At 51.7% G+C, this 24,739-nt stretch overlaps 1 protein-coding gene across 3 annotated transcripts in view; it reads left to right on the forward strand.

Annotated features, from left to right (window-relative positions):
* Znf831 (zinc finger protein 831) overlaps window positions 1–23,561 on the forward strand; it is a 35,351-nt gene extending 11,790 nt beyond the window's left edge. Inside the window, exons 1-3 of one of the 3 annotated variants that reach the window (XM_069990089.1) lie at window positions 3,157–3,278; window positions 19,934–20,077; window positions 20,949–23,561. In XM_069990089.1, the coding sequence (XP_069846190.1) occupies window positions 20,985–23,480 (2,496 nt within the window). In that variant the 5' untranslated portion in view covers window positions 3,157–3,278; window positions 19,934–20,077; window positions 20,949–20,984 and the 3' untranslated portion in view covers window positions 23,481–23,561. Of the gene's footprint in view, window positions 1–3,156; window positions 3,279–19,933; window positions 20,078–20,948 lie in introns of those variants that run through there. The other 2 variants (XM_069990090.1, XM_069990091.1) reach the window with 2 other exon arrangements.
* The last annotated feature ends 1,178 nt before the right edge of the window (window positions 23,562–24,739 follow it).

Genomic DNA, 24,739 nt, shown 5'->3' on the forward strand with positions numbered 1-24,739 from the left:
CCCACTCCCAGGGATAATCAGAAGCTGGCTGGCTGCATCCTGTTTTAAATAAAATCACCGTTTAAGTGGCTCCGAGGACGTGCGGATAGATAATTGCACGGGGGCGCGTGTCCAATAACACATCAGGGGGAGGCATTTTGCTGTGTGCCAGAAACCAGCGAAACAGCCACCCACGCTGTCACACCTGTGGCTTGCTCCTCTCTGAAGGCCCCAGAGAGCGCAGCCGCACCTCTCAGCACGCAAGGACTGTAACTTCCCATCGTTAGGCAACGGGGGCGGGAGGGGGGGGGTTGGGGGAGCTCTGAGGAGACCAGCTTACAGTGAAGCCAGAGAGCCGGTGCTCCCAAGGCGGGCATTGCCGCCCCACAGCAAGGGCCTGCGTTCCCTGTGTCCCCCCACATTTCTGGTGGGATCCCCACTGCCTCTGACGGTAGACTGTGGGGTTTTCAGTCCTCAAGGCAGTCCCAACCAGCAAGTTCGAGCGTCTCCCTCTGCCAGGGCAGTGAGGCCAGTGGACCTCTGGCTGTTGTGAGGGTCTGCTTTGTGTGTGGCAGCGCACCAGGGACCCCACGGCTGAAGGTGTGGTGGTGGGTGAGCTGGGTGTGTGTGGGATGGACCACACCCATTGCAGATGGCGCAGGTGGCGGGTGACACAGATCTAGAGACACAAGCTGGGTGTCCACCTTGGGAACGGCTCCAGGAGAGAGAGATGACCACCTCTCCTGACTGGACCTAGAGTCCTTTCGTTCTTCAAAAATTGAGTTCCGTGGAATCTCCAAGAGTACTGAACTAAATGGGAACATTTGGTCATTACGTTCATTTTATTTAGCACATACATTTGGGGCCATGGACTCAGTCCTGGGATGGAAGTCAGGAAGGCTGGCAACAAGATGCAGTGACCACACCTGAGCCCAGGAGGAGCCCAGTGAGAGGACATGCGTCTTCTAGACACCCTTGATTTGACTCCCGAAGGCTCCCAGAAGGGCTGTTCAGGCTCTGTATTCCGAGACTGTATGGGGCGGGTCACTGGCCCGACCCTCTGCACACAGCCCCCGAAAGGCAGGAGGCCATGCTGAGTGCATACCCCACATGCTGGACTGAGGAAGGTCCTGGGGACAGAACTCCGGGTCCCCTCTCCCCAAAAAACAAGGGGAGCATTCTGTTCCTCCTAACCACAGCTTCCCACAGGCTGTAGGTCTAATGGTGGAGCCCACTCTGGCTTTCCCTGTGGGAACATGGGTTTTCCCACCTGGGAATCTTGAACAAACAGTGCGTGGCCCCTTCTGTTAGCTGCATGAGATAGTTTCCTCTTAAAGGATGATCTGCGTTGGTTGTAAGTTGCCAGTGTGTGGCTCTCGTCCAGAGAGTGACTTATGTCTTTTGTTTGTTTCCTTGGGATGAAAGGCTGAGAAAGCACATTATTGCTTTGAACATTATTATTACTATTATTATTACTATGACTATCATTTTAGTAGCTATTACTACATGTTCAACTCATTGGTCATCTGTTTTATGCTGCAGAGAACCAAAGTCTCTCATGGTGCTTAGAAAAATTAGTGATGAAGTGATTTATGTGCTTAACCTTGAGTGGAATTCATGGATCATACCACGCACCCTCTCACGGGTTCAGTGGGTATAGGGTATTTGTGGAGTTGGGCAACCATCGCTACAATCCACCCTCAAAATTCTCAACATCCCCAAAGAAATCCAGTGTGCCTGGTGGGCCATTCTTCTTCTCCCAGCTCTTGATACCTGCAGGTATCTTTCTGTCATCATGGATTTGCCTTCTGTGGACATCACGTGGACATGGAATCCTACAAAAGAGGACCCTGTTCATGTCTTCAAGGTTCACCTGTCGTATTCCAGTGGTTAGCATGTCACTCACTTTCATTCCCTAGGAAGGCTACATTTGTTTTCTTCGTTTATCAGTTGATAGTTTGAATGGTCTTTAATCCAAAGGGTTTTGTTTGCTTATTATTTTTTAACCAAGTAGTATTGTATGGAAGACCCTCTCATTCATTGATTCTAATAAGGTACTTTCTGACTATAACTTAGCAGTCTTTTAAGGATCAAGAGTCAAAGTCTTTCCTGAGGTATACTGGGTAAAGTTGGGGTGGGAATGGGGCAACTGACTTGGGCCTTTGGGGGCCAGTGGGCATGTCAGAGGTTTAGCAGACCCAGTCATCGTTTTCTGCTCTAGTCTCTATTCTTCATGACTCTCTGCTCCTGAGCTTTGGGATCTCTTCCCCACCCCTAAGAGAAAGTTTTACTTCTTCAGCTTAGATTCTGGGTGCCTCGTGGGCTGGTGTCAGTCCATACTTACAGATCCTTCAGGAGTATGAGAACACTCATGAACCTTCTAGGGCATCTTTGGAGCTCCTCAGCATGTCTCTTGCCGCCTCTCCTACTATGAAACTTTTATACATCCTGCAATGCCCAGCTCTGCTGCCATCTCTTCAGAAAGACTTTCCTAAGCACAATGGCTGACATGAGGCTGCTTCATTTCAATCAGCTCTGTGTCATGGCTATCCTGTTCTGAACGGTAAGGGAATGCAGATTCTGGGCCTTCCTGAGCCTTCAAGGTCACAGAGGAAGTTCTGCAAGCACTTGTGTCAACCTCATCTCCAGGAAGACATACACCTGGTGTCTCATTCTTACTCATTGGTACGGAACAGCCCCACATTTAATGCAATGTTTTTACACACAGACTTTCTGGACAGCTGCCTCTGGTGTAGGAAGATTTGGTAGATCAATAGACATAACTACTAAAGTTCTGGGCTGCGGTTGTCCTTTTCTTTGGGTCTTTGTTTTTGTCTCTTCCTGTTTTCTGAGGGTTGGTTCTATCATATTAACGCATAGAGAAGAATTTACTTCCTTTTTCTTGCCAGACCAAGCTTCTCTCAGCCCGAGTCTCTCCAGGTTGCTCAAAATGATACTTTTCTCAGTTAAGCATGGAGCTTTCTCACAGATCAAGCCCTGGGGGGCCCTCCACTTTTATTTTATTTTCTAAAGGGGCACAGGGCATCTCTCCTGTGCTCTGAGATGCCACCTGCAGAACAGGACTTGCTAGAGGACACCAGAGATGCTTCTCAGCAGAGAGAAGCAAGGGCTTACAAAGTATGTATGGGGGGGGGGGGGAGGGGGTGGAGTCTTGGGCCTGGTGCTCTCTGCTGGGGCTTGCACAGAGGTCCTGTCTGGATCTGTGGAGTTACCTCAGGATCGTGCCAGAGTACCAGGGTTTGAAGCAGAGGGAGGAAGACAACCCACTCTTCATAAAGGTATGTAAACACCCCATACACTGCATTTAGAAGATGCCAGCGTTTGTTTTCATCAACCAACTCTTGCCCTGTGCTCTGAATATTTGTCTTCAAGCATAAAGTTACAAAGAAAATGCTCCATAAAACTGGGTCTGACCCAGTTTAGAAATTCTCTCCACCACGATAGCATTTGTCAAAATATTTGCTACAACTCGTAATGGCTGTCAGAAACCAGGCCCACAAGCCACCTTCTGCTAAACATAAAAACATTAATAGGGAAATTTATTGCTGTATGAACCGTTTTATTCCCCAATAATGGGCTCAATTAAAGCAAAGACATGCGTTGTTTATATATATATATATATATATATATATATATATATATATACATATATATACATATATATATATATGCCCAAGAGTTTTCAATATGCACACACACAGTATAATCTAAGGATCAAAGTATTTGATAGAGATACTATTTATAACCGTTCTGATCACCCCCCGCCCCCCCCCGTGCATTCCTCAGTGAGATTTACCAGGGTCAATGGAATGGAACATGTATTTATGCATGTATTTGCCTTCCCTGTCTCTAAAATAATTAAGAGCTGGAGAGGGGATCTCCGATGAGCAAGGAAGGCAGGTTCAGAGAGGGAAGGAGCCACTCCCTTCCCTTCGCAAATCTTTCTGTGAGCGTGAAAGCAGAGTTGTTTATCTGCCGAAGTGCATGGAGGGACAGAGGCAACTCAGAACAGCGATGGGCTCAGTTGCTGGGGGAAAAGCAGACTCCATGTCAGGTCACTTTGAAATAATGTGCCTTTTAGCCCCCCTTTCTATCGCATGGCTAGCATGCACACTGGAGATCAGAGGGTGAGGCTAATCAGAGCAAACCCTTGGGCCGGGTGGCGGTTTCAGGGTCTGTGAAGTGACTCTTGAAGAGCAGGGAACGCAGGGTTGTTTCCTTAGTGGCCGTCGGCTGGGAATCAGGGGGGAAAAGGGCCGTCACAGAGAAGGGGTGTCATGTGGGCAGGGTGACCCCAAAGGTCCTGAGTGGGCTCCGCACAGCTGCCTACGGAAATGAGCTCACAGCAAGGGGCCAAGGGTTACCAGCCAGAGAGACGTTCTCCTGGCAGCCACCATAAACATCAGGCACACAGAGAACCAGACTGGAAAGGGGGCGGGGGCAGCTGCTGACCCCGGGATCCCAGTCACCTCGGCCATCCCATCCCATCCACCCAACAAAGGACTCCCAGCCTAGCCATGAGAGAAGCAAAACACAGCCGCAGAGGTGGAGTGCAGGGCTCAAGGTCACAGGGTTTGTAGGTGACAGACGTGCAAAGGAAAATCTTGCCTGGGATCTGGTAGCTGGCTCCCTCCTGCGTCCTGTGGGGGTGGTCTACAGAGGGCTGGGCCATGCTGGAAGGGAGCTGGGAGCGAGGCTCAGGAAGAGTTCTTGTCCCAACCACGGCAGGCCATCGGCACGGTCCTCACAGACCGCCCATTGCTTCGGTGGTCATTTCTTTGTGAGCGCTCGGACTTCAGGGCAGGCGGGTAACAAGGGTGGCCACATACATGTCCTCATAGGACGGAAGGGGGATGCCTGGGAAAGACAGTGAGTTGCAATCAAGAAACTTCATGGAGAAAATGTGGCCTGTGACAAGCCCGTGTTTCTGCAGGAGCCTCTGTGAGGCTCCCCGCAGGACAGTAGCTGTGCGCCTGATAATATGGACTTTGCACAGTCGCATGTCAATGCGAGACATAACACAGAGAACACCCACAATCCCCAGCCAGCCGCAATACCACATTGGGTGTCGACACTGACTGAGTATTTCAATCACGGCCAAGGCCTCTCTGTCCACACTCACTACATTTTGCTCTTCTCTGCCAGCCCTTCCAACCAATGGCAGCCACCAATCTATTCTCCAGTTCTAGGATTTGTCAAATTATCAGTTTCTTTTAGAGGATTGACCTAGTTTGTTCAGCACAGTTTCCTAGAGATTCATCCAAATTATTATTTTATGTGTTAATACTTTGTTCCTTATTTATTTATTTATTTATTTATTTATTTATTTATTTATTTATTTATTTATTGTCAGTCATGGAGTTTGAACTCTGGGCCTGGGCGCTGTCCCTCAGCTCTTCAGCTCAAGGCATGTGCTCTACCACTTGAGCCACAACACCACTTCCTGTTTTCTGGTGGTTTATTGGAGATAAGAGTCTCTTGGACTTTCCTGCCTGGGCTGGCTTTGAACTGTGATCCTCAGATCTCAGCCTCCCGAGTAGTTAGTATTACAGGTATGAGTGCCTGGCTAGTTTGTTCCTTTTGATTGCTGAGTACTATTCCTTGTTATGGTTAAATCACAGTTGGTTTAAGCAGTTATATGCTGAAGGATATTTGGGCTGATTTCTGGTTTGGGCCATCACCAATGAAGCTGCTACAAACATTTGTGTACCACTATTCATGAGGATGTGTTTTCGTTTGTGTGGATAATCTCCCAGACATACCATGGGTGGGTTAAATGGGAATTGCACACTTAATGTATTAAAGAATCTGACACACCTTTCTTTGCCATCTCATCCTCTGTGCATCTAGCATTTTTACATACTTGCCAGCACAGAGTGTTTTATTTTTTGTTGTTTTTCAGGATATGATAGGTCCTTGTAGTTCCAAGTTGCATTTCCTATGTGATATTAATGCATGTGTGCATATACACACACCATATGTACATATGTGTGTAGATGAATACATACATGCATGTGTATATTCACAAGATGTATTTATCCATCAGGGATGTCATTTTCAGGGAAATAGACCCTTACAAACATGAGGTTAAGTGAAGTAAGTCAGCCTCAGGGAGACAAAAGGCTCATTTTTTTCTCTCATACATGGAAGTGAGACCTAAATTACAGACATATATAAGAACACAGACAGGGCCATATGTACAACATGTGCACAAACAAATATGCCGAGGAGGAGTCCAATAGTGTAACCCTAATGAACAACAAACTTATGGTTTAACAAAATGAATAACAGGAAACTGGAACGTGTGTTTCAGGGTCTGGGTTGGGGTGAGGGTGGGTCGGGGGTGCCAAGGAGGAGTGGCAGACCAATGGGGACAGGAGGGATAGATGGATCCAGTCATAAAATGTAAGATGCATATACGAAAACGGAGCCAGGTAACTGGACAGGATGGGTGGGGTTAGCAGAGCTGAAGGAGCCCGAGGGAAGGCTGCCACAGATTAAGACGCAGTGTGCCAACACTGACTTGTGGGATTGAAACTTGAAGATAATAAAAAAGTTTTACATCTCCTCCTTGGCTAAAGTTGTCACATGCCTTTTGTGCACTGTTTTCATGTCAGTATATCTTCCTTGGTGACACACTTCTTACGTCTTTGCTCATTTCCTAATTGGATTTCTGTTGGATTTTTGTTTACTGTTCATTCGTCATAGCTCTTTATACATTCTAGATGAGTCCTTCAGCAGATACGTTGTTTGCAATGATTTTCCTCAGGTCAGGAGCTAACATTTCCATTCTTTTATTATAAGCAAGGGTTTTATAAACCAAGATAATTAAATTTTGGTGAGGCCCCATTATCAGTGTTTTTTGTTTTTTTGTATGGCTCATGCTATTTATATCAACTCTTTCTCATGCCCTCAATTTGGGACTATCTCCTGTGATTTTATTTTCCCCTGAAGCTTTATAGTTTTACATTTCCTGTTTAAGCCTCTCTTACATGTTGAGTTTGTTTTCGTGTAAGAACACTGTGAGCTTTAAGTGGATGTTTCTGGTTTGTGCTGGCCCCTGGGCATCTATTGTCTCCACGCCAGTTGATGGACAGCTGAACACTTTCTCTAGGGTTTTAGAGGTTACTTTGAACCATTGTCAAAGTCAATTGGAACCCTTTTGTACAACTATTTAACGTGAAGAAAAGTAGATCAACTATTCCTAGAAACAATCCAGTTGGGCATATTGTTCAAGTTGATCTCTCCTCTTCCTCCTCTTCCTCCTCCTCTTCTGTTCTACTGAGCTATATGTCTAATCCTCTCCTACTACAGTTTTGATTACTACAGCTGTGTAATACATTTTCAAATCTGGTAGGTGGATTCTCCCTCATTTATTATCCTTTGTCAAAATTATGGAGCATTCCCATTTCCTAATTATGTAAGTTCTAGATTTTTTAGAAAATCTCTCTGGACTGCTAGCAGGAATTGCATTAGTCTGTATATCAACTTAGAGAGCGTTGACATTTTTACTAGGTTGAGTCTTCCAAGCCATGAATGCAATGTTGTTTCTATATTCGTTGAGTTCTTTTATCTGTTTGGGGGATTTCAATATCTAAGTCTTATATAGTTTGTTAGAATTAAACCTAAGTGTGTTATTTTCTGAGCAAGTATAAATGTACCGCTTCTTAAATTTTGGTTTCCAATCACTCACAGCTAGCTATGTAAATATGATTGCTGTGTGTGTATGTATGTGTGTGCGTGTTGTGTGTGTGCGTGTTGTGTGTGTTGATCTTGTGTGTGTCTTCCTGAACTCACTTATGTGTTCTAAGAGAGTATTTTTATAGATTCTTGAGATTTTTCTCCTTAGACCATTGTGTCCTCTTCAAACGGGGACAGTTTTATTTCTTCCTTTGCTATCTCTGTACACCTTTCCTGTTCCGGTGTTTTGTATTTCTTTCCTGATGTATTGTACTGGCTGGAACCTGTTGGCTGTGAACAAGGAGCAGGGCTGAGGGTCCTTGTCCTGTTGTTGTCCTGGGGACAGGCATTTGGTTTTATCATCAAGTATAACATCAGCTTTACTATTTTGCAGGTGCACTTTAACACATTAAGATTTCTTTCTATTTCTTCTTTTCAGGGGGAGTTTTTCACAAGTGGGTGTTGGATTTGTCAAAAGCTTTTTCTACACTAATTGGTGTAATTATGTAATTTTCTTCTTTGTTAGTAGGGTGGATTACACTGTATGCATCTCTGGACCCCTTGGTCATAGAGTGTAATTCTTTTTACAGCATAGAATTCTACAGCTAACACTTTGCAAAAGGTTTTATATCAGGGATCTTGGACTGCAGTTGTCTTTTTTTTAATACTGTATTATGTCAGGTAATATCTGAATAGTATCTTGGTCCATAAACCTAGTTGGAAAGTGTTTTCTCCTCCTCTGTTTTCTGGAAGAGATTATACAGAGTTGGTGTTAATTCCACTTTGAAGGTTAATTCTCCACACCAGGGCCTGCAGACTTGTTATTTGAGAGTGTTAAAATCACAAACTCAATCTGATAATAGTTATCATGCTGTTGGAATTATTGATCTCGGATCGAGTGGCTCATGGCAGCTCACACTTTTCTGACGACTTGGTTGGATTCACCCCAGCGGTCCGATGTGTGTGGGTGGGGAGGCGTCTCCTGTGAGCCTCCAGGTCCACAGGCTCTGTAGTGATAGCCCCTAGTTCATTGCTGATATTGATTTTTGTCTTTTTGTGTTTTTCCTTCATAAGTCTTTGAAGAGATTCTAAATCAATTTTATTAATCTTGTCCAAGAACAAGGTTTTTTTTCCCTTCAATTGATTTTTCTTGTTATTTTTGTTTCCATTTTATTGATTTTCCCCTCTCTTTATTATTTCCTTCCTTCTGCTTGCTTTGGGCTTGCAATACTTTTTTTAAAAAAACTAGATTGAAGTAGGAGCTTAGAGAGTTGACTTGAAGCTCTGTCTTTTCTAATGTAAGCACTCAGTGCTATAAATTTCCCTCTCAGCACTGTTTTAGCTGTGTTCCACAGATTTTGAGATGTTTTATTTTCATTCATCAGTATATTTTTTTGTTACACTTGAGAATTCCCCTTCGACCTCAGAGATGATTGTAAAAGCATCTTGTTTGGGTTCTGAGAATGTGTAGTTTTCCTATCTGTTATCTTTCTGTTGCTGATCTCTGGGTTGATTGTACGGTGGCCTGAGAACTTGCTTGGTCTTAATGCAATGCTTTCATTCTGTTTCGGTTACTTTATGGTGTGGGATAGGGCCTACCTTGGTGTAGCTCTGGATCCAAACAAGGTGAAACAAGAGGCTTACTACAAGAATAATGAACTATACTAAAGAGGAACTGTAAAACACTGTAAGACACAAGGCGGTTTCCTGTGGAGGACCGAGAGGAACCTAAGGAAGGTGGATGTGGAAGGAGATCAGCCATCGTGGAGAGGAGGTGGTGCATCAGTGAGCAGACTGCAGGCTGGCAGTCTGCAGATATGTGCCCTAGGAGCCCAGGTTTCCCAAGCTCATGCATAGCATGATGGGAAGTGGGCTGTGCTTAGTGGACTCTAACCATGGGCAGAGTATTGTGCCAGCTGAGGAAACTCCAGGGGAGTAGCAGACCGGCCTGGGCCCCAGGTGGCGGCCTCAGGCTGGTCTCCTGCAGTGAGGGCTATGGACTGCTGACTTCCAGGCCAAGGCCATCTGGATGCCCAGGGAATGTGTTCTCAACCCGTGGCTAGGGTGGGTTCTGTGGCACGTCCCGCAGCACACGGATGACCCTCTCCTTGGAAAGTTCAGGAAGTCACTTCTTCCTGCAGTGTTCTGCTAGCAGTCTCTGTTGGGAAAACATGGCTTTGTGCCCACTTTAAGGTGAAAAGCTGTGTGGAATTTGCATTGTTTAACCAGATAGCACATCCTAGAGGCGTGTTGCCAACAGAGAGAGAGAACACAACGACAGAAACCCTGCTCCTCCTCCTCTCCTGCACCCTGCACCACAGCAGCTCTTCTGGCTCCCAAGAGACACGCACCTGTCCCACAAGGGACAGTCCTGACCCCACCCAGCCTCAGAACCAGCCGGCAGAGCCACCGCGTCCCGCCAGGGCCGTGTTTGTCACCCCTCACATACAGCCAAGGTCTCGTTGAATATTCTGCTCCCTAGAGATCAATTGTCACGCTCGCCTCCAATAACTCGTGTGTAAACCCTAAAAATAAGAAGCAGGAGAAAGAAGTGACAACCAAACATCTTCCATGTACTAATCATAGAAAGCATGCAACGCCACTGCGCAGCTTTGGCCATTGTGTGACTGGCTGTGAGGCTGTAGGACACCTCTGTGGCTTCCTCTTCAATGGCCGCCCCACATTTTCCTCTGCTCAGGTAGAACCTCACTGCTCTGGCATCTTCTTGGTAAGCCTGGCTTGCCCTGACATGTTTGAGTACTTACTTCTCTTCAAGACCACAGTCATTCTAGTGTGCGCCGTGGGGGCCTCTGAGGAGGGCCACGCGTGGTGGTAGGCTGGCAGCACCATCCCCTCTCAAGAGGACCCGGGTTTCCCCCCAGCAAGTGCCTGTAGCTCTACAAACTGACTTTGTTCCGAAAGCTGGGCAAAAGGCTGTGGGGCTTCGTTGGAGGGTCCAGTCGGATCTCTTGGTTTCTGCACTTAGGGGTTGTCTTTCTGTGTGGAGTGAGCACTATTCTGGAAGGCCGCTGCCTGTTTCACCCTGGGGATGCCGCTGTTAGCACTGCCGGCACTGGCCCCCGGGGCTCCTGAGCCTGCCTTATCGACTGACCATTCAGCGAGGCTGCTTGGCTCTGTGCTGTTCTGAGGTCTGAGGTCCCATTATCACCTGGCGATGAAGGGGCCGCCTCCAGGCAGTGTCCTCGGCAGCCCTCCCCTGCCCAAAGGAAGAAGCACCAAGAGAGCTTCGCAGGGACACTAGGGCCTTGGCAAGGGGCTTGCTGGTCTTCTTGAGGAACAGAGATGGGGATACAGGGAGCCAAATGCCCAGTGTTCCTACTGGCCTTCAGACTCCTTTCTCCCCTGCAAGGGAAGCCCTGGCATTTTAACTTAATCAGCGGTCGGTCACCTACCCATCTGGATTGGCATCAACCAGCAAGGAAACCTGGTACATGTTGGGACCTCTGAGTGTCTACTGGGTGGCACTCGCAGGGATGAGTTCAGTCCAGTCACGGGTGGTGTTTGTTTGCCTCCCCTCATCAGAAACGCCTTAGGTCTCTTTGCACACATTCCTGGCTTCTGGCTAGTGTGGAAGGGCTCCATGTCCTTGGGTGTGCAAGCCGTTTCTTCCCAGGCTGTAGTGAGTGCCTGTTCAGCGGCTGCGCTGGTGATTTCCCCGTGGCCGGTGGGGTAGGGGTGGTGGGTTCTGAGAATCGTGATCTCCACTGGTGTCTTCCTCCAAGGCACACCAACCCCAGCCAAGTGAGATGTTGCCTGGATGAGCAGCAGGATGCTGCTCTTCAGACTCTGGGGGCTCTGTGCAGCCTGGGGGGGTGGTCACAGCAGAGCACACACTACTGCCCTCCCACCTCACTCCAGAAGATATGCCCATCCCAACCTTAGGATCCAATGCTTTCGCCACCCCCTAAGCCCCACAGGAGAAACCTGGCGAGACTGAATCCCCTTGCCGCTTTAAGCCAGCGACGCACACCCGTGTATCCATCCTCTCTTTGATTTTCATCAAGGCCAGCCCTGCAGCTATGGGCAATCAGGGAGTTTTCGAGTCTGCTGTGGAAGCCATCTGACTCTCAGCCTGTGGCCTGAGGTGGGCGTTAACGGAGCCGAGCTTGTCATTTGCTGTCTGTGAAGCGCTCAAGGACGTTTGGAAAAATCCATTTCACACCACCGTCCTCTTGGCTGCTGCACACGGAACAGAGCCACTCGAGTTCCCAAGGCTCGGGCCTTGGGTGTCACTTCATCAAGCGTAGGTGGTGGTTTGATTAATTGTAAGACTGTGGGCTAAAGGCGTGGTATTTCTTATGGGCAAGGAACATCAACATCACTCAGCAAGTTCAAAGGCACGGCCACCCCACTCCCAAATCCTATGCTTAGGACCAGATCCTTTGTCCAGGACCAAATCAGTAGTGGTGGGTGTCCAATCAGGAGACAGAAACCACATAGAAGGCTACTTTGTGCCAGTGTAACCTAAGAACAATTAACTACAATCAAATAATAACTATATACAATGTGAGAGAGCCAGTAGAATCCTGGGGGGGAGAGAAAGAGAGATGGAGAGATAGAGGAGGGAGGGAGAGAAGGAGGGAGGGAGGGAGAAGAAGAGGGAAAGGGAGAGGGAGGGAGATAGAGGGAAAGGGAGGTGGGGGGAGATACGGGAAGGATGAGCTTGGCTAAGGACCATGCTTCTCCAGTTTAAACCACCAGTGGAGGAGTTGGCTGACTTAGCCAGACTGGAACAGGTCTGCAGGGTCTGGGTTGAGGGCCACCAGCTTCTAGAAGGTAGTAGGAAAGCGAGCATTCGGTAACTGGGGACGTGGGAATGCATCTGCGAGTCTGGACACCAGTGGGGTTTGGACCTTGTGGGTCACAGAGAGGGCTGACTCCTTGCCCTCTTGCTCTGGGGTCAAAGATTCCCAATGTCCACCTGTTGAATGCCAGCCTGCCGCTTCTTGAGGTTCATTTAGTGTACACGCCGAGTCTGTGGGAAGAGGCCACCGCGTCCGCCGCCCGGGAGATGAGCCACCTGGAGGAGCCAGCTCTTCTGGGGCTGGGAATTACATCAGCAGTGGAGACTCCTTCCCCTACCTTCGTTTGAACTCAGAGTTGCATCTGTTTGCCATTTGCCTGGATAATTATTGTAATTACATAAAACAACCGTCATCACTGATGATAGAATATTCTGAATTACATTATTTCACATCATAAACAAATCTGTTTATAGCCTGGGAAGCAATTGTAGGTCTCATGGCCATGTAGAGTTTTATTTTATGCGTGGTAAGCCGCGGGGAATGGTGACAAAGCTCGGGCAGGGGCTGACCTGGGCTGAGATCTGGACTCGGGCCGCGTGACCAGCAGCTGAGGTCACGCGCAGTTGGCATTTACCAGAGGAAGGCGGCCAGTCTTGGTGATGGTTTTCTCTCTCACACATGCCCGCCTATCTCTAGACTTTACTGTATTCGAGGAGAAGTAGTCACTCTATAATCTAAACAGGTCTCTTCCTTCTCCTTGTCGTTTAACCAAGCCTGGTACCTCTAGTATCAATCATTTCAGCCCCTTTCGAAGCTACACATAGTCCTCCTCACTTTGCAGATGAGGAAACAAAGTCTTAGAGGAACAAAAGATTTGGCTAGAAAGAATCACAAGCCTGTTGAGCAAGCCAGCACCTGCGATGCAGTTCCTTCGATGCTGAGGGTTCTACCTCAAGCATTCACGCACACGCCTACCTGAGGGTCTGCAGTAGTCTCTGTGGTGGTGCCTGAAACTGTCTTCTCAGCTGCTGGGCTCAGCCCTTTCCAGGTTCCTATGGATGCTATGTAACCCATCCTTTGGAACTGCAGTCCTCGCTTCCTTCCTGCCTCTCTTCCTGTCTGCCCCGCCATAGGCTCTTACCTTCCCTCACCTGCTCTATCATCTGCATGTATATTTTCCAGCTTGCCACACAAGCTATTTTTAAAAGCTCTTTCATGTCTGTTTTCACAACGGAACACGAGTTCCATAATACCTACAAGCTCTTTTATCCACGGGCATCCGTCACCCAGAGGAAGATCCCATGCCCCCTGGAAGTGCCATCTTTAAGATGGAAGTCCTGCCTTCTGGTCGCTTCCTTGGTCCCAGGAAAACAGGACGCACTCACCCTCAACCCACAACACAGCCCTGCCTCGTAGTGAGTGCTCAGTGACCATTAGAAGAGACCCATCAATGAACTTGACAAGAGGTGGAAACTAAACTAGAATCATTGGCTTGTTTTTATAATAGCCATATTCCTCGCTAATGCCATCTTGAAGAGTCGGAATTCATTCTACCACTTTTAGTTTGAAATATTTTACGAAATCAAACCCAATGCTTTATTTACTCTGTTCCAAGCATTGGAACACAGGTCCTGGACCCAGCTTGGCCAGCCGGGCTGTATTATCTAGGCACTCTTATCCACTGTGAGTTCTAGTATGGATCTATGATCTTGTAGACTCTCACTGTCTCTCCACCAAAAAAGCACTTGAGCTAAAATGAGTGTCAAAATGTACACGTGTTTGAGCTGCAATAGCTCAAGAAACAATAGAAGGTAATTTTTTCTGTATATTAAATAAAACTCAAATTAGGAGACTGCATAGGCCTTTCATAGAATGGGATGAGAAAAATCGGATGAAGGTAGCGGCACCCAGCTGCCCGTGGTGGCCATGAGGCCGCACACTGGCCACAGGCTCCAGTGGGGAAGCATCTGTGGTGAGTCCAAACATTGGAATAGCTGAGGAAATGTCACGTGACCGTCATTTGCCCCGGGGGTCTCGTGAATGGTGGCTCCAGTGTCAGCTTCGCATCCTTGGAAAAGTGGGTGCTAGCCTAGAAAGCTGGTGGTAAGGCAAACAATCCCCACTGGGTAAGAGGACCTTTGACATTCTTCAGGCAACCAACAGGCAGAAGTTACCCCAGGCAGCTGTCTAACCAACACCCCCAAAATAGTGGCTTCCGATGATAACTGTTCATCTAGCTCATGAATCCGTGGGTCAGAGGTCAGTTAGCTTCTCTGGGTGTCTCTTCTCATCTCAGCTGGGCTTACAGCTGGGTGCTGGGACTAGCTGGACCAGGAGGGTGTCCCAATGGGACCCCTTGGGCCTCTCCTCAGCCAGTGGGCTAGCCTCGGCTTGTTCTAGAGACCCAGGCAGCCCAGCTCCAGTGCTGCGTGGTCTCCCAGGTCTCCGTGGGAGAAACAGCAAAGCCCCTTGCAATGGAGGTGGGGTACTGGATCAAGGCCAGTGTCCATGCTCTAAGAATGAACAGTATTTCCCGGGACCCCTGGCTCAGCCAGTCTGTCCTTCCGTGTGGGAGTTTCTCTTCTGTCCTAGTGTGGTCTGTAGATGTAGGCGGGGTGTAGTTGGTATACATTATGAGCCCAGGCCCAGAGTCTCGTTTCCTGCTGCCATTTCCCCACCAGCCCAGTACTAGGGGCATGGCCAGGTGAGAGAAATCTCAATTTATTTCTGTATTTGGTTCAACCTGTGAGGTTGACTCTACCTTAGAAAGCCCTGGGAGTTTCTAGAAAACCAAGAGGAGTCACACATGGCTCTGCTCCAGCTGAGTGACGTCCATCCACCTCACACTGGTGGAGATCAGAAAAAGAAAACAAGGAAGGGACAGAACTCATTTCCCGCAGCTCGCTCTCGCTCCTTCTTTGCTGGGATGCATACATGTAGAGAGCACCTGTTGAATCCTTGCATTCCCTGTGTGTGTGCCAGGTGAGAGTCTTAGAGATTTGGACCTGAGACCCCCTCCCCCAGGCCCTCACCAGCCGAAGGCAGCCTGACCTTGGCCTTTCTCCTCCACACATCTGCCCACCACTGCCCGTGGACGGGTAAGGAAGCTGGGCCATTTGTGTATGAAAATGAGGCGACTGCACGGGATGCCTGTGAGCTTGGACTTGCTCAAGCTCTCTGCACGTTGTGTCTTTGCAAACTCCCTTCTGGCCTGTTCGCTTATCTTAATTTGTTTAAGCAAAACATAATTTCATCACCAAACAAAATTAATTTGGGTGAATCACAGTTGGCGCAATTGTTGTGAAGAGAGCCTTGCTGTTGCCCCGGTGAGCGCAGGGCCGCCTTGGGGATGGAGTTCTGCTCTAGGAGTGGGGTGCGGCCCCCATCCAGGAACCCCCACCCCTCATGCAGACTCTAGGCCCTTCTTGACTGTGTCAGAGGTTTGGGGTGCTGCTGTACTGTGGGAAAATTCACCACACGTAATATTTAAGTTGTCACTTCGGGTTGGATCCCCGCAGGCTAGATGGAGCCAGCACCTGAGGGGATGTTGACAGGGCTGTTCATGGAGTGGGTGAGGTTAGGGCGTGGAGGCTCCCAGGGCTACTACCACCTCAGAGCCACAGCTGGGACTTCAGGGGACCTCCTGGCAAATGGGCAGCCATAAGTAGGGGACTGAGGGGAGCAGAGCCACCGCCCACCCCCTCTTCTCCTTTTGGTCCCAGTGTCTCCCAATGAGCAATGCCAGTTGGGGGACCAGAATAGAGAGAAGATCAGTCCCTCTGGGAGGTCTAAACTAGGGGTACCCAGGTAGAGATCTTAGAGAGTACTTCCTGAAGGTGTGAGACCACGTATAGTGTCCCTGATATCTGTTCTGAAATGTTAATGGATGTATACTTATTTTAATTGTCCTTGGAGAAACACAACCTTTCCTTTTTAGCAATGATTTTATACCTTCCTCTCCCCCTGCCCCATGCACTCTAAGTATTTGCTTTGGTCTCTCCCCACCTCGCAAAGGCCAGACATGCAGCATCACGTCTGGGCCTTGTGTGTCTCTGCTGGTGAGGATCAACATCTTTCTATATCCTCCCGCTCTCTTTAGAATTGGTTGGGTTTTTAAAATGTTTTCAGAATCGACCATTTTTAGAGCGGTTTTAGCTACTCAGGAAGCTGAGATCTGAGGATCATAGTTCTAAGTCAACCTAGACCCAAAATGTCTATGAGACTCATCTCCAATTAACCACCAAAAATCTGGAAGTGGAGCTGTGGCTCAAGTGGCACTTCACCAGGTGAAAAAACCAAGCCAAGAGCACAAAGTCCTGAGCTCAAGTCCCAGTACCAGCACATACACACACACACACTACACACCACACACAGAGAAAAGTGCCCACTTAAATCCCTTATTACTAGCTCTAGTCTTTCAGTTACTGAGCTGTCTCACTGGTGGTAACTTCACCACAGTGGGTGAGAACGTAGGCAACTAGCTGAGGTCCATGTTTTACATCAAGGTCCGCTCTCTTGCGGTACGTTCCTTGTGTGGGGTTTGAGAAAAGTATGGGTATGTGGCCCCCATGACCCTCACGCAGAATGTGCCCCAAACGCCTCCCTGTTATTTGTCATCCCATGGCAACCACACTTTGTGCTCTGTCTCCACTGTTCCAGCTTTTCCAGAAGGTCATAGAGTTGGGTTCATCCATCGTGCAGATTTTCAGATTGCCTTCTGTCTCTTAGCAGCATGCATTTGAAGTCCCTATGTGTCTTTTTGTGGCTTGATGGCTCATTTCTTTTTATGGCTGAATAATACACCATTGTAGCGTGTACTGAAGTATGTTTATCTGGTCACTGACTGAAGGACACCTTGGATGGTTCCATGGCTTTTTTGCAGTTATGAATAAAGTTGCTATAAACATCCACATACAGGTGTTTGTGCAAATGTGAGCCTTCTACTTGTGTAATCATAGCATTGGTCCTTTCTCTTTTTAACCTATTTATTGTATTTTATGTTCTTGTGCTGGTCCCAGGATTTGATCTCAGGGCCAGGGTTCTGTCCTTTAGCTTTTTTACTCAAGGCTGGCACTCTATTACTTGATCCACAGCACCATTTCTGGCTTTTTTTTCTGGTTAAATTGAAGATAAGAGTCTCATGGACTTTCCTGCCAGAGCTGGCTTTGAACCATGATCCTCCTATCTCAGCCTCCTGTGTAGTTGGAATTTCAGGCATGAGCCACTGGTGCCCAGCTCTTTTTTTTTTAATTGTGTAGAGAACACGCACCATGACATCTACCTTTCGACTGTTTTGAAGTGTGCCATTCCGGCATTAGGGCATTGAGCAACGTAGTGTGGTGGTATTCCATGCAGGTTTAACGGTACTCACCTGGCACTTGGGATGGAGAAACTTACAGCTGGCTCTGGACCCGTTCGGTTCAGAAGCCTCCATCAAGGTAACATGCTGAGTGTGTTTCTCCATTGCTTCCTCTCCCAGGAGTCTGAAGCTATAAATGCATCTGAGATTTTCATGTTTTCTTTTGGTTCAGGGCTGTTTGGGGTCAAGAAAGCTTTGGTCATTGTCATTTCTTTCCTTCTGTTTTCCCTACCTCTCCAACCACCTCTTGTCCAGAAATCTACCCATTTATATCAAAGAATATGACCAGTCTGGGGAGCCAGGGGAGGTAGGAAAGCTGCTCAGCTGGCAGGTGGAAGGGTAACGGGGCTTCTGTGTGGTAGGCTCTAGAGGGCAACAGAGCGAGCACTTGAAATGGAGTCTCAGTGGTCATTCCCAACCCTAGTTTGTCTTCTCAAACCCTGTCCTCAGTTTGTCCATGAGTTCAACAGGAACGGCACAACATGTACCCTCTCCAAAAGAGCAAAAGAGCTGTCTGCCTGCAGGAAGGGGCCAGTGCCTCCCAATCGGCCTTGGAGGGGATTTCAGTGAGGCCACACGGATCGTGGGGGTGGGTCAGGGATGCCCTTCCTCCTCGTTCCCACCCCGGGGCAGCCATTCTTGGTCTTTTCCTCCCATCCTTCCCTTTTCCCCTCACTCGCTCAGATGCTGGGCTTCCTTTCTCCTCCAGGGTCACGTGGTATCCAGGTAGGATGTAACTGGGGCTCCAGTGGGGCACACGTCCCTCTGTCCTTGATTCCTGGGCAGGTGCTCTCGAGATCCTTCTGGAGCAGGCCACTCTGGGCTGCCTCCATTCCTCCTGCCAGGACCCAGGCAGGACTGGGTCTCTGCTGTGGGAGGGGTGGCTGGGACTGTCCCGGGGGAGGGCGTGTGGGCGCTTGGGCTCTCCCTTCCATGTCTTCCTTGCCCGCACTACCCTCCCCCCAGCAGAGCCCAGGGCTAGAAGCGCCGATTCTTCGCCTCAGTCCTCCTCCTTTGGGTGGGATTTGCTCCTATTCTGCCCCAGGAGCCCCTGCCCACCACTTCAGAGCCCACTGGGGGCCACGTGGCCTGCCAGGGGTCCTGGGCCCTGGGGCCTGAGGTGGCATTCATGTGCCCCGTTGGAATGAGTGTTCCCCGAGAGCAGTCAAGGCGGTGGTTTCTGGTGTCTCCAATGGAATCAGCTCAGTGGTGCAGTGACCCCGGCATCGTCTCTGCCTGTCTTCCCAGTACCCCCCCCCCCCCGTGTCTCTGGGGACAGCCTCCTGCAGAAGATGGGCCTCTCCAAGATTCTTCCCTTCCCACAGGGCTGAACAGAGACTGCCATTGCCGGGAGAGACAAGGGTGGGATGGAGAGACAGAGGGAGTTCAGAAATATGAGGGTGACCATTGAAAGCTCAGATCAGTGCAGTGCTGGGCTGGGCTGGCAGAGAACTGGGGGTTTAACGTAGCTTAATTCTGCCAAGTGCTGGGCAACTCCAACCTAATGATGCTGTTCTCAGAGCAGAGGAAACCAAGGGTCATGGCTGCCAGGAAGTCAGTTCTGCCATTCCCAGAAAGAGGAAACCCTTCTCCTTCCCCTCCTTCATCTTCCTTTCCTTCAGTTCGCATGAGCTCTGGGAGATTTCTATTTGTACATCTTCTCTTCAAAAAAAAAAAGTGCTGGGCTTTTGCAGGTGGTTGGTGGTGTGTGTACCATTCCTGAGGTTTGAACTCAGGGCTTGGGTGCTATCCCTGAGCTGCTTTTGCTCAAGACTAGCTCTCTCCCATTTGGGCCACAGTGTGCCACTTCTGGCTTTTTGTATAGTTAATTGGAGGTAACAGTCTCACAAACTTGGCTGCCTGGCTTGACTTTGAACCTTGAGATTCAAATCTCAGCCTCCTGAGTAGCCAGGATTATAGGTGTAAGTCACCAGGGCTCAGCTTTGATAATTTTGAACTAAATTTTGCATATGGAATGAGGAGGGAGCCAACTTTATTCTTTTGCATGTAAATATCAGGTATGCCATCTTTGCGCTGAACTTCATTTATTTGTAAGCTAATATATATTTGGAGACAAAAATCTCATGCTGCCCAGGCTGGCTTCAGCCTTGTGATCTTCCTCCCTCAGCTCCCCAATTGTTCAGAGTAAAGGTGTACACCACCACCACGACCAGCGTGGTTTAGCGCTGTGTTGAGCGGGTGGCTGGCAAGGTTCCTGCCAACGTAGCAGCGGCTTTCTCAAGTGCGGGCTGAAGGAACTGAGCAGGAGGAGGTGAGTGTGCTGTGGAGCTCAGAGGTGCTGTGGTGGTGGGGTTGTGGGGCGGTGGATGGCTGAGGCCTGTCTGGCCACCAGCCTAACCAGTATTTCCCTGCTGTTCCTGTCCCTCCGGGCTCTGGATGGGTTTTGAGTTGAGCAGAGACCCAAGTACATGCTGAGATTGGAAACACACTCTTTCTCCTGGTAGTGTCGTCAGATCAAATACAGGGTGCCCAAGTAACTCCAGCCTTGCAGATAAGCAATGCACAATATTTTAGTATAAGCATGACCCGTGAGAGATTTGGGATAGACCTGTAATAGAAGTAACCTTTGGGCAACATTTGGGCCACACTCAGGATCAGACATGAAATTTTAATTTAGTAAGTCTTTATTCTATCTTACTAAATGCAGCAAGTGTGCTCTCTGGTCAGTTTTTATTCTTTATGACCTCCATCCTTAGGTGAAATCCCAAGTTTTCGGGATAGAATGGGGTCCCGGTCCATGTCCATTTCCCAGCTGAGCAGCAGAGGTCCTGGGAAGGCAGGAACTTTCCCTGACTATATAGAATCACTCTGGGCTCCGAGGACTGCCATGAGCCACTCAACTCTTGTTGTCATGAAATCAGTGCATTTCCTGAGGGTCTCCTTTGGGTGGGCCTGGTAGCAGGGGATGCTGGTGACAGGCTAGCTCTGAGCTCTGCTCCTGACGGAGCAGGAGCTGCTCTTGGGGACACTAAGAAACACTCAGGGAGGCCGGGTCTGGGTCCTGATTTGCTGAGGATCCACTGCCCAGCAGGCTGATTTCTGAACGTGGGTACTTGGAGACCGTCCCTGGGGTTCAATGAGGGTGAGAGAAGGTGGTAAAGTGTGGGTTTTGTCACCCGTAGGCCGCCTGACATCCTGGGCTGCCCAGGCAATGTGGAATGGAGACCCCAGAACCCAGCTGCCCGGGCCCCTCTGCCAAGGACAAGCCAATCCCGGTGGTTGGCCTCCCAGGGGCCTCAAGTGGCCAGGCCTCCCCGCGCCTGACCCTGGGCCCGGTCATCCTGCCACAAGAGCAAGGCCTGCACTCTGCCGTGTTCCTGAAGGCCCTGCCCATCCCTTTATACCACACGGTGCCTCCCGGGGGTCTCCAGCCGCGCGCGCCCCTGGTGACAGGCAGCGTGGACGCGGGCGGTGTGCCCTTCATCCTCAGCCCCTTGCTGCAGCCCGAGGGGCCTGGCCCTTCCCAGGGGGGCAAGCCGGGTGCCCCAACACTGACGGTGAACATCGTGGGGGCCCTGCCAGTCCTGTCTCCGGGCCTGGGGCCCACGCTGGGGAGCCCAGGCAAGGCGAAGAACGCTGGCAAGTACCTGTGTCCCCACTGCAGCCGGGACTGCCTGAAACCCAGCGTCCTGGAGAAGCACATCCGCTCACACACGGGCGAGAGGCCCTTCCCCTGCGCCACCTGCGGCATCGCCTTCAAGACCCAGAGCAACCTGTACAAGCACCGGCGCACACAGACGCACCTCAACAACTCCCGGCTGTCCCTGGAGTCAGAGGCGGGCAGGAGCAGCCTGGGGGAGGAGGAGAGCCGGGTTCGAGAGCCCCCCACAGCAGAGAGCGGAAGCCAGGGGGCAGAAAGAGCCCTCTCCCCAGGCCTCCATCTGTCTCCTGCTGCCCAGAGCCTAGAAATGAAGACGGAAGCTGCCCCCTGCCCGGGGGCGACCCCTGCCCACCGAGAGGCCCCCGCCGACTGCACCCAGATGGCCTCGCCTGGGCTTCCCCTGGCCAGCCCGCAGCCTCGCCGGAAGATTCTGGAACCCAAGCCCTGCTCCCTGCCCCGGCAGCAGGAGACGACCTCGGAGAAGCCCTGGGACGCCAAGGCCTCGGAGGGCCGGCTGAGGAAGTGTGAGAGCACAGACTCGGGGTACCTGTCCCGCTCGGACAGCGCCGAGCAGCCGCCCGTCACCTCCAGCCCCCTCCACAGCCTGTCGGAGCGCAGCGTGGAGTCGGAGGGGGAAGGAGGCCCCGGGCCCGGGCTGGGGGGTGTGGAGGCCGAGGCGGGGGCCCCGGGGTCCAGCCTGGAGCTGGAGAGGAAGCAGCTAGAGGAACGCATCGCCCGGCTCATCTCGCACAACCAGGCCGTGGTGGACGACCCTCAGCTGGACCACGTGCGGCCCCGCAAGACGGTGCTGTCCAAGCAGGGCAGCATCGACCTGCCCATGCCCTACACCTACAAGGACTCCTTCCACTTCGACATCCGGGCCCTGGAGCCGGGCCGCAGGAGGGCCGTGCACAGCCCTGCCCCTTCCACCTTCCCCCCACTGGACAAGTCCCGGCCCCTCTTCTTCCACTCGGTCCCCACCCAGCTCTCCACCACTGTGGAGTGCGTCCCTGTCACCAGGAGCAACTCGCTGCCCTTTGTGGAAGGCTCCAGGACGTGGCCGGAGCCGCGGGACCTGGGGGACATCTTCCCTAGGATGCAGAAGTCCCCGAGCCCCAGGCTTCCTCCGGCCCGCCTGGGCTGCCGCTCCAGGATGACCTTGGCTGATGTCCCCAGCGGCCACCCCCGGGCTCTGGTGCGGCAGGCTGCCGTGGAGGAGGTGCTGTGTGTGTCCGGCGGGGACACCTCCGCCCCGGCCGAGGACCTGGACGGGTCCGTCTGCAAAGGCCACGTGGCCAGCAGGAAGGGCCGCCCCAGGAAGGGGCAGAGGTTCTCCCAGGAGAAGTGGCAGGTGTATGGGCACGAGACATTTGAGAGAATCTACCAGAAGATGAAGAGCAGCCACCAGGGGGGCCAGAAGTCCAGGGAGGTGAGAGGGGAACAGGGGACCGAACCCCATCTCGCCCCCCAGGAAGAGGCAACCGGGGCGGACAGCGCAGCTCCGGCCCAGGACCCCAGCACCTCTGTCCACACAGCCGCTTCTGCAGAGACCCGGTGGGGGACTGGGGGCAATCTGCCCACCCCGGAGAACTCCTCGGAGGCTCAGCCCGCTCCACGGGGGAAGGCGGCGGCGGGGGCGGGAGGCAGCAACCGGCCCCGGCAGGCCACGATGGCGTCCCCCTCGCCCCTCGGCAGTGGGGTCCCCCCCCCCTCTGGGCACCAGGAGCGCTCTGCTTCCTCCGGATGGGAGGCCAGAGCCCCTGGCAGGGGAGGGCCCACGGACTTCTGGGCCAGCTGTTCCCGACGCCACCAACGCCAGGCCGGAAGCCGACGGGGAGGCTGTGAAGATCAGTCCCTGGGCCCAGGCCGCACCCAGGCGGCTCAGCGGCAGCTCCCGGGAGCCCCCGTCTGCAGAAGACAAGCTCCCATCGGAAAGGAAGAAGCTGAGGGTGGACGGGACAGGCCTGCAGGAGCAGTTAGGGCCCCCGGGAGTGGACACCCCCGGCGGCCCTGTGCGGGTGGCCTCCCTGCCGTCCCAGACGCAGGACAGTGACCCACAGGGGGGTTCAGAGAGGCCTGGGGAGGGTACCGAGTGCCCCGCGGACCCCCTGGCCCACCTGGGACAGACAGGGCCCCGGGGGGAGGAGCCCACACCATGTCCAGTCCCCAGGGTCTCCGGACCCCACCTCCAGCTGGCGCCCCACCCCGGGACTCCAGAGGCCCCAGTGGCCCTGACCCACAGCACCTTCCCCCCCAAGTACCTCCTCAGGTTACCTCAGGGAGAGACCCACCCCCTGCCGCCCATCCCCCCGCTGCCAGGGCAGCACCCAGACTCCCCTTGCTCAAGTGGGCAGCTCAAAGGACAGGCATCTGCTGTTGGGTCAGTACCAGGGTCAGCCCAGCCTCCTGACCCAGCCTTAGGCCCAACCCCAGGGGAAGCAGAGGGGCTTCTAGAGGACCTCAGCAGGCCCAGGCCAAGGGACAGAGGAGAAGAGGCACAGGCAGGAAGTGAAAAGGGAGACAGGGCCAGAGCCAAGGTCCCCGACACCAGGGATTCTCCCAGCCTTGCCCCTGGGCTCCCCTGGGAACCGGCCCCCTTCCCCCCCACACCCACAGGCCACGGTCCCCTGACCAGTGACTCCACCATTCACCTCAGCCAAAACAGTATGTCAGCAGAGGCCCAGGGCCCTGGGGGTCTTCTGAATTCCTGGGTACCCCCCCAGGAGCCCTTGCAGCCTCACAAGAATGCCCCAGAAGACTCTGTTCCGGAGCCCCTGGCCGAACTCCGTCCCTGCTGCCCCTCCCAGTCCAGCTCCTCCTGCACAACCCTCACAAGGCCACAGGGCTGGGCCCCGAGCCTGCCAGAACCATGCCTGCCGGGCGGCAGGGCCCAGAGCCCCTTCCCCTCCCTGAAGGCCGAGCCACGGCTCACGTGGTGTTGCCTGAGCCGCAGCCTGCCTCTGCCTGCCGAGCAGAAGGAGAGAGCGGCGTCGGTGTACTCCACTTGGTTCTGCCCTGGAGGCCACCTGCAGGCCGAGGGTCCCCAGGCCCTGCCCACCGGCACTAGAGGATGGATCAGGACGAGCCCTGGAGCGGGAAAGCCAGCACCACAGACGCCAGAGGTAATCGCAGCTTTGTCTTGGGCCCGGGATGCTGAGAGTAAAAATTCTTAGCAGGCCGGACTCAAGTGACGGGGGACGGACACTGCCCCTCATTGTGTCTTCTCAGCCCTGCTCTCAGGGGAGATGGAGGTTACCATATGCAGAATGAGAGAAACTGAAGGCCCACGTCCAACAAACCTAAAAAAAAAGT

This window comes from Dipodomys merriami, unplaced genomic scaffold, assembly GCF_024711535.1.
Source record: "Dipodomys merriami isolate MVZ:Mamm:240054 unplaced genomic scaffold, mDipMer1.0.p SCAF_39, whole genome shotgun sequence".
Taxonomy (NCBI): domain Eukaryota; kingdom Metazoa; phylum Chordata; class Mammalia; order Rodentia; family Heteromyidae; genus Dipodomys; species Dipodomys merriami.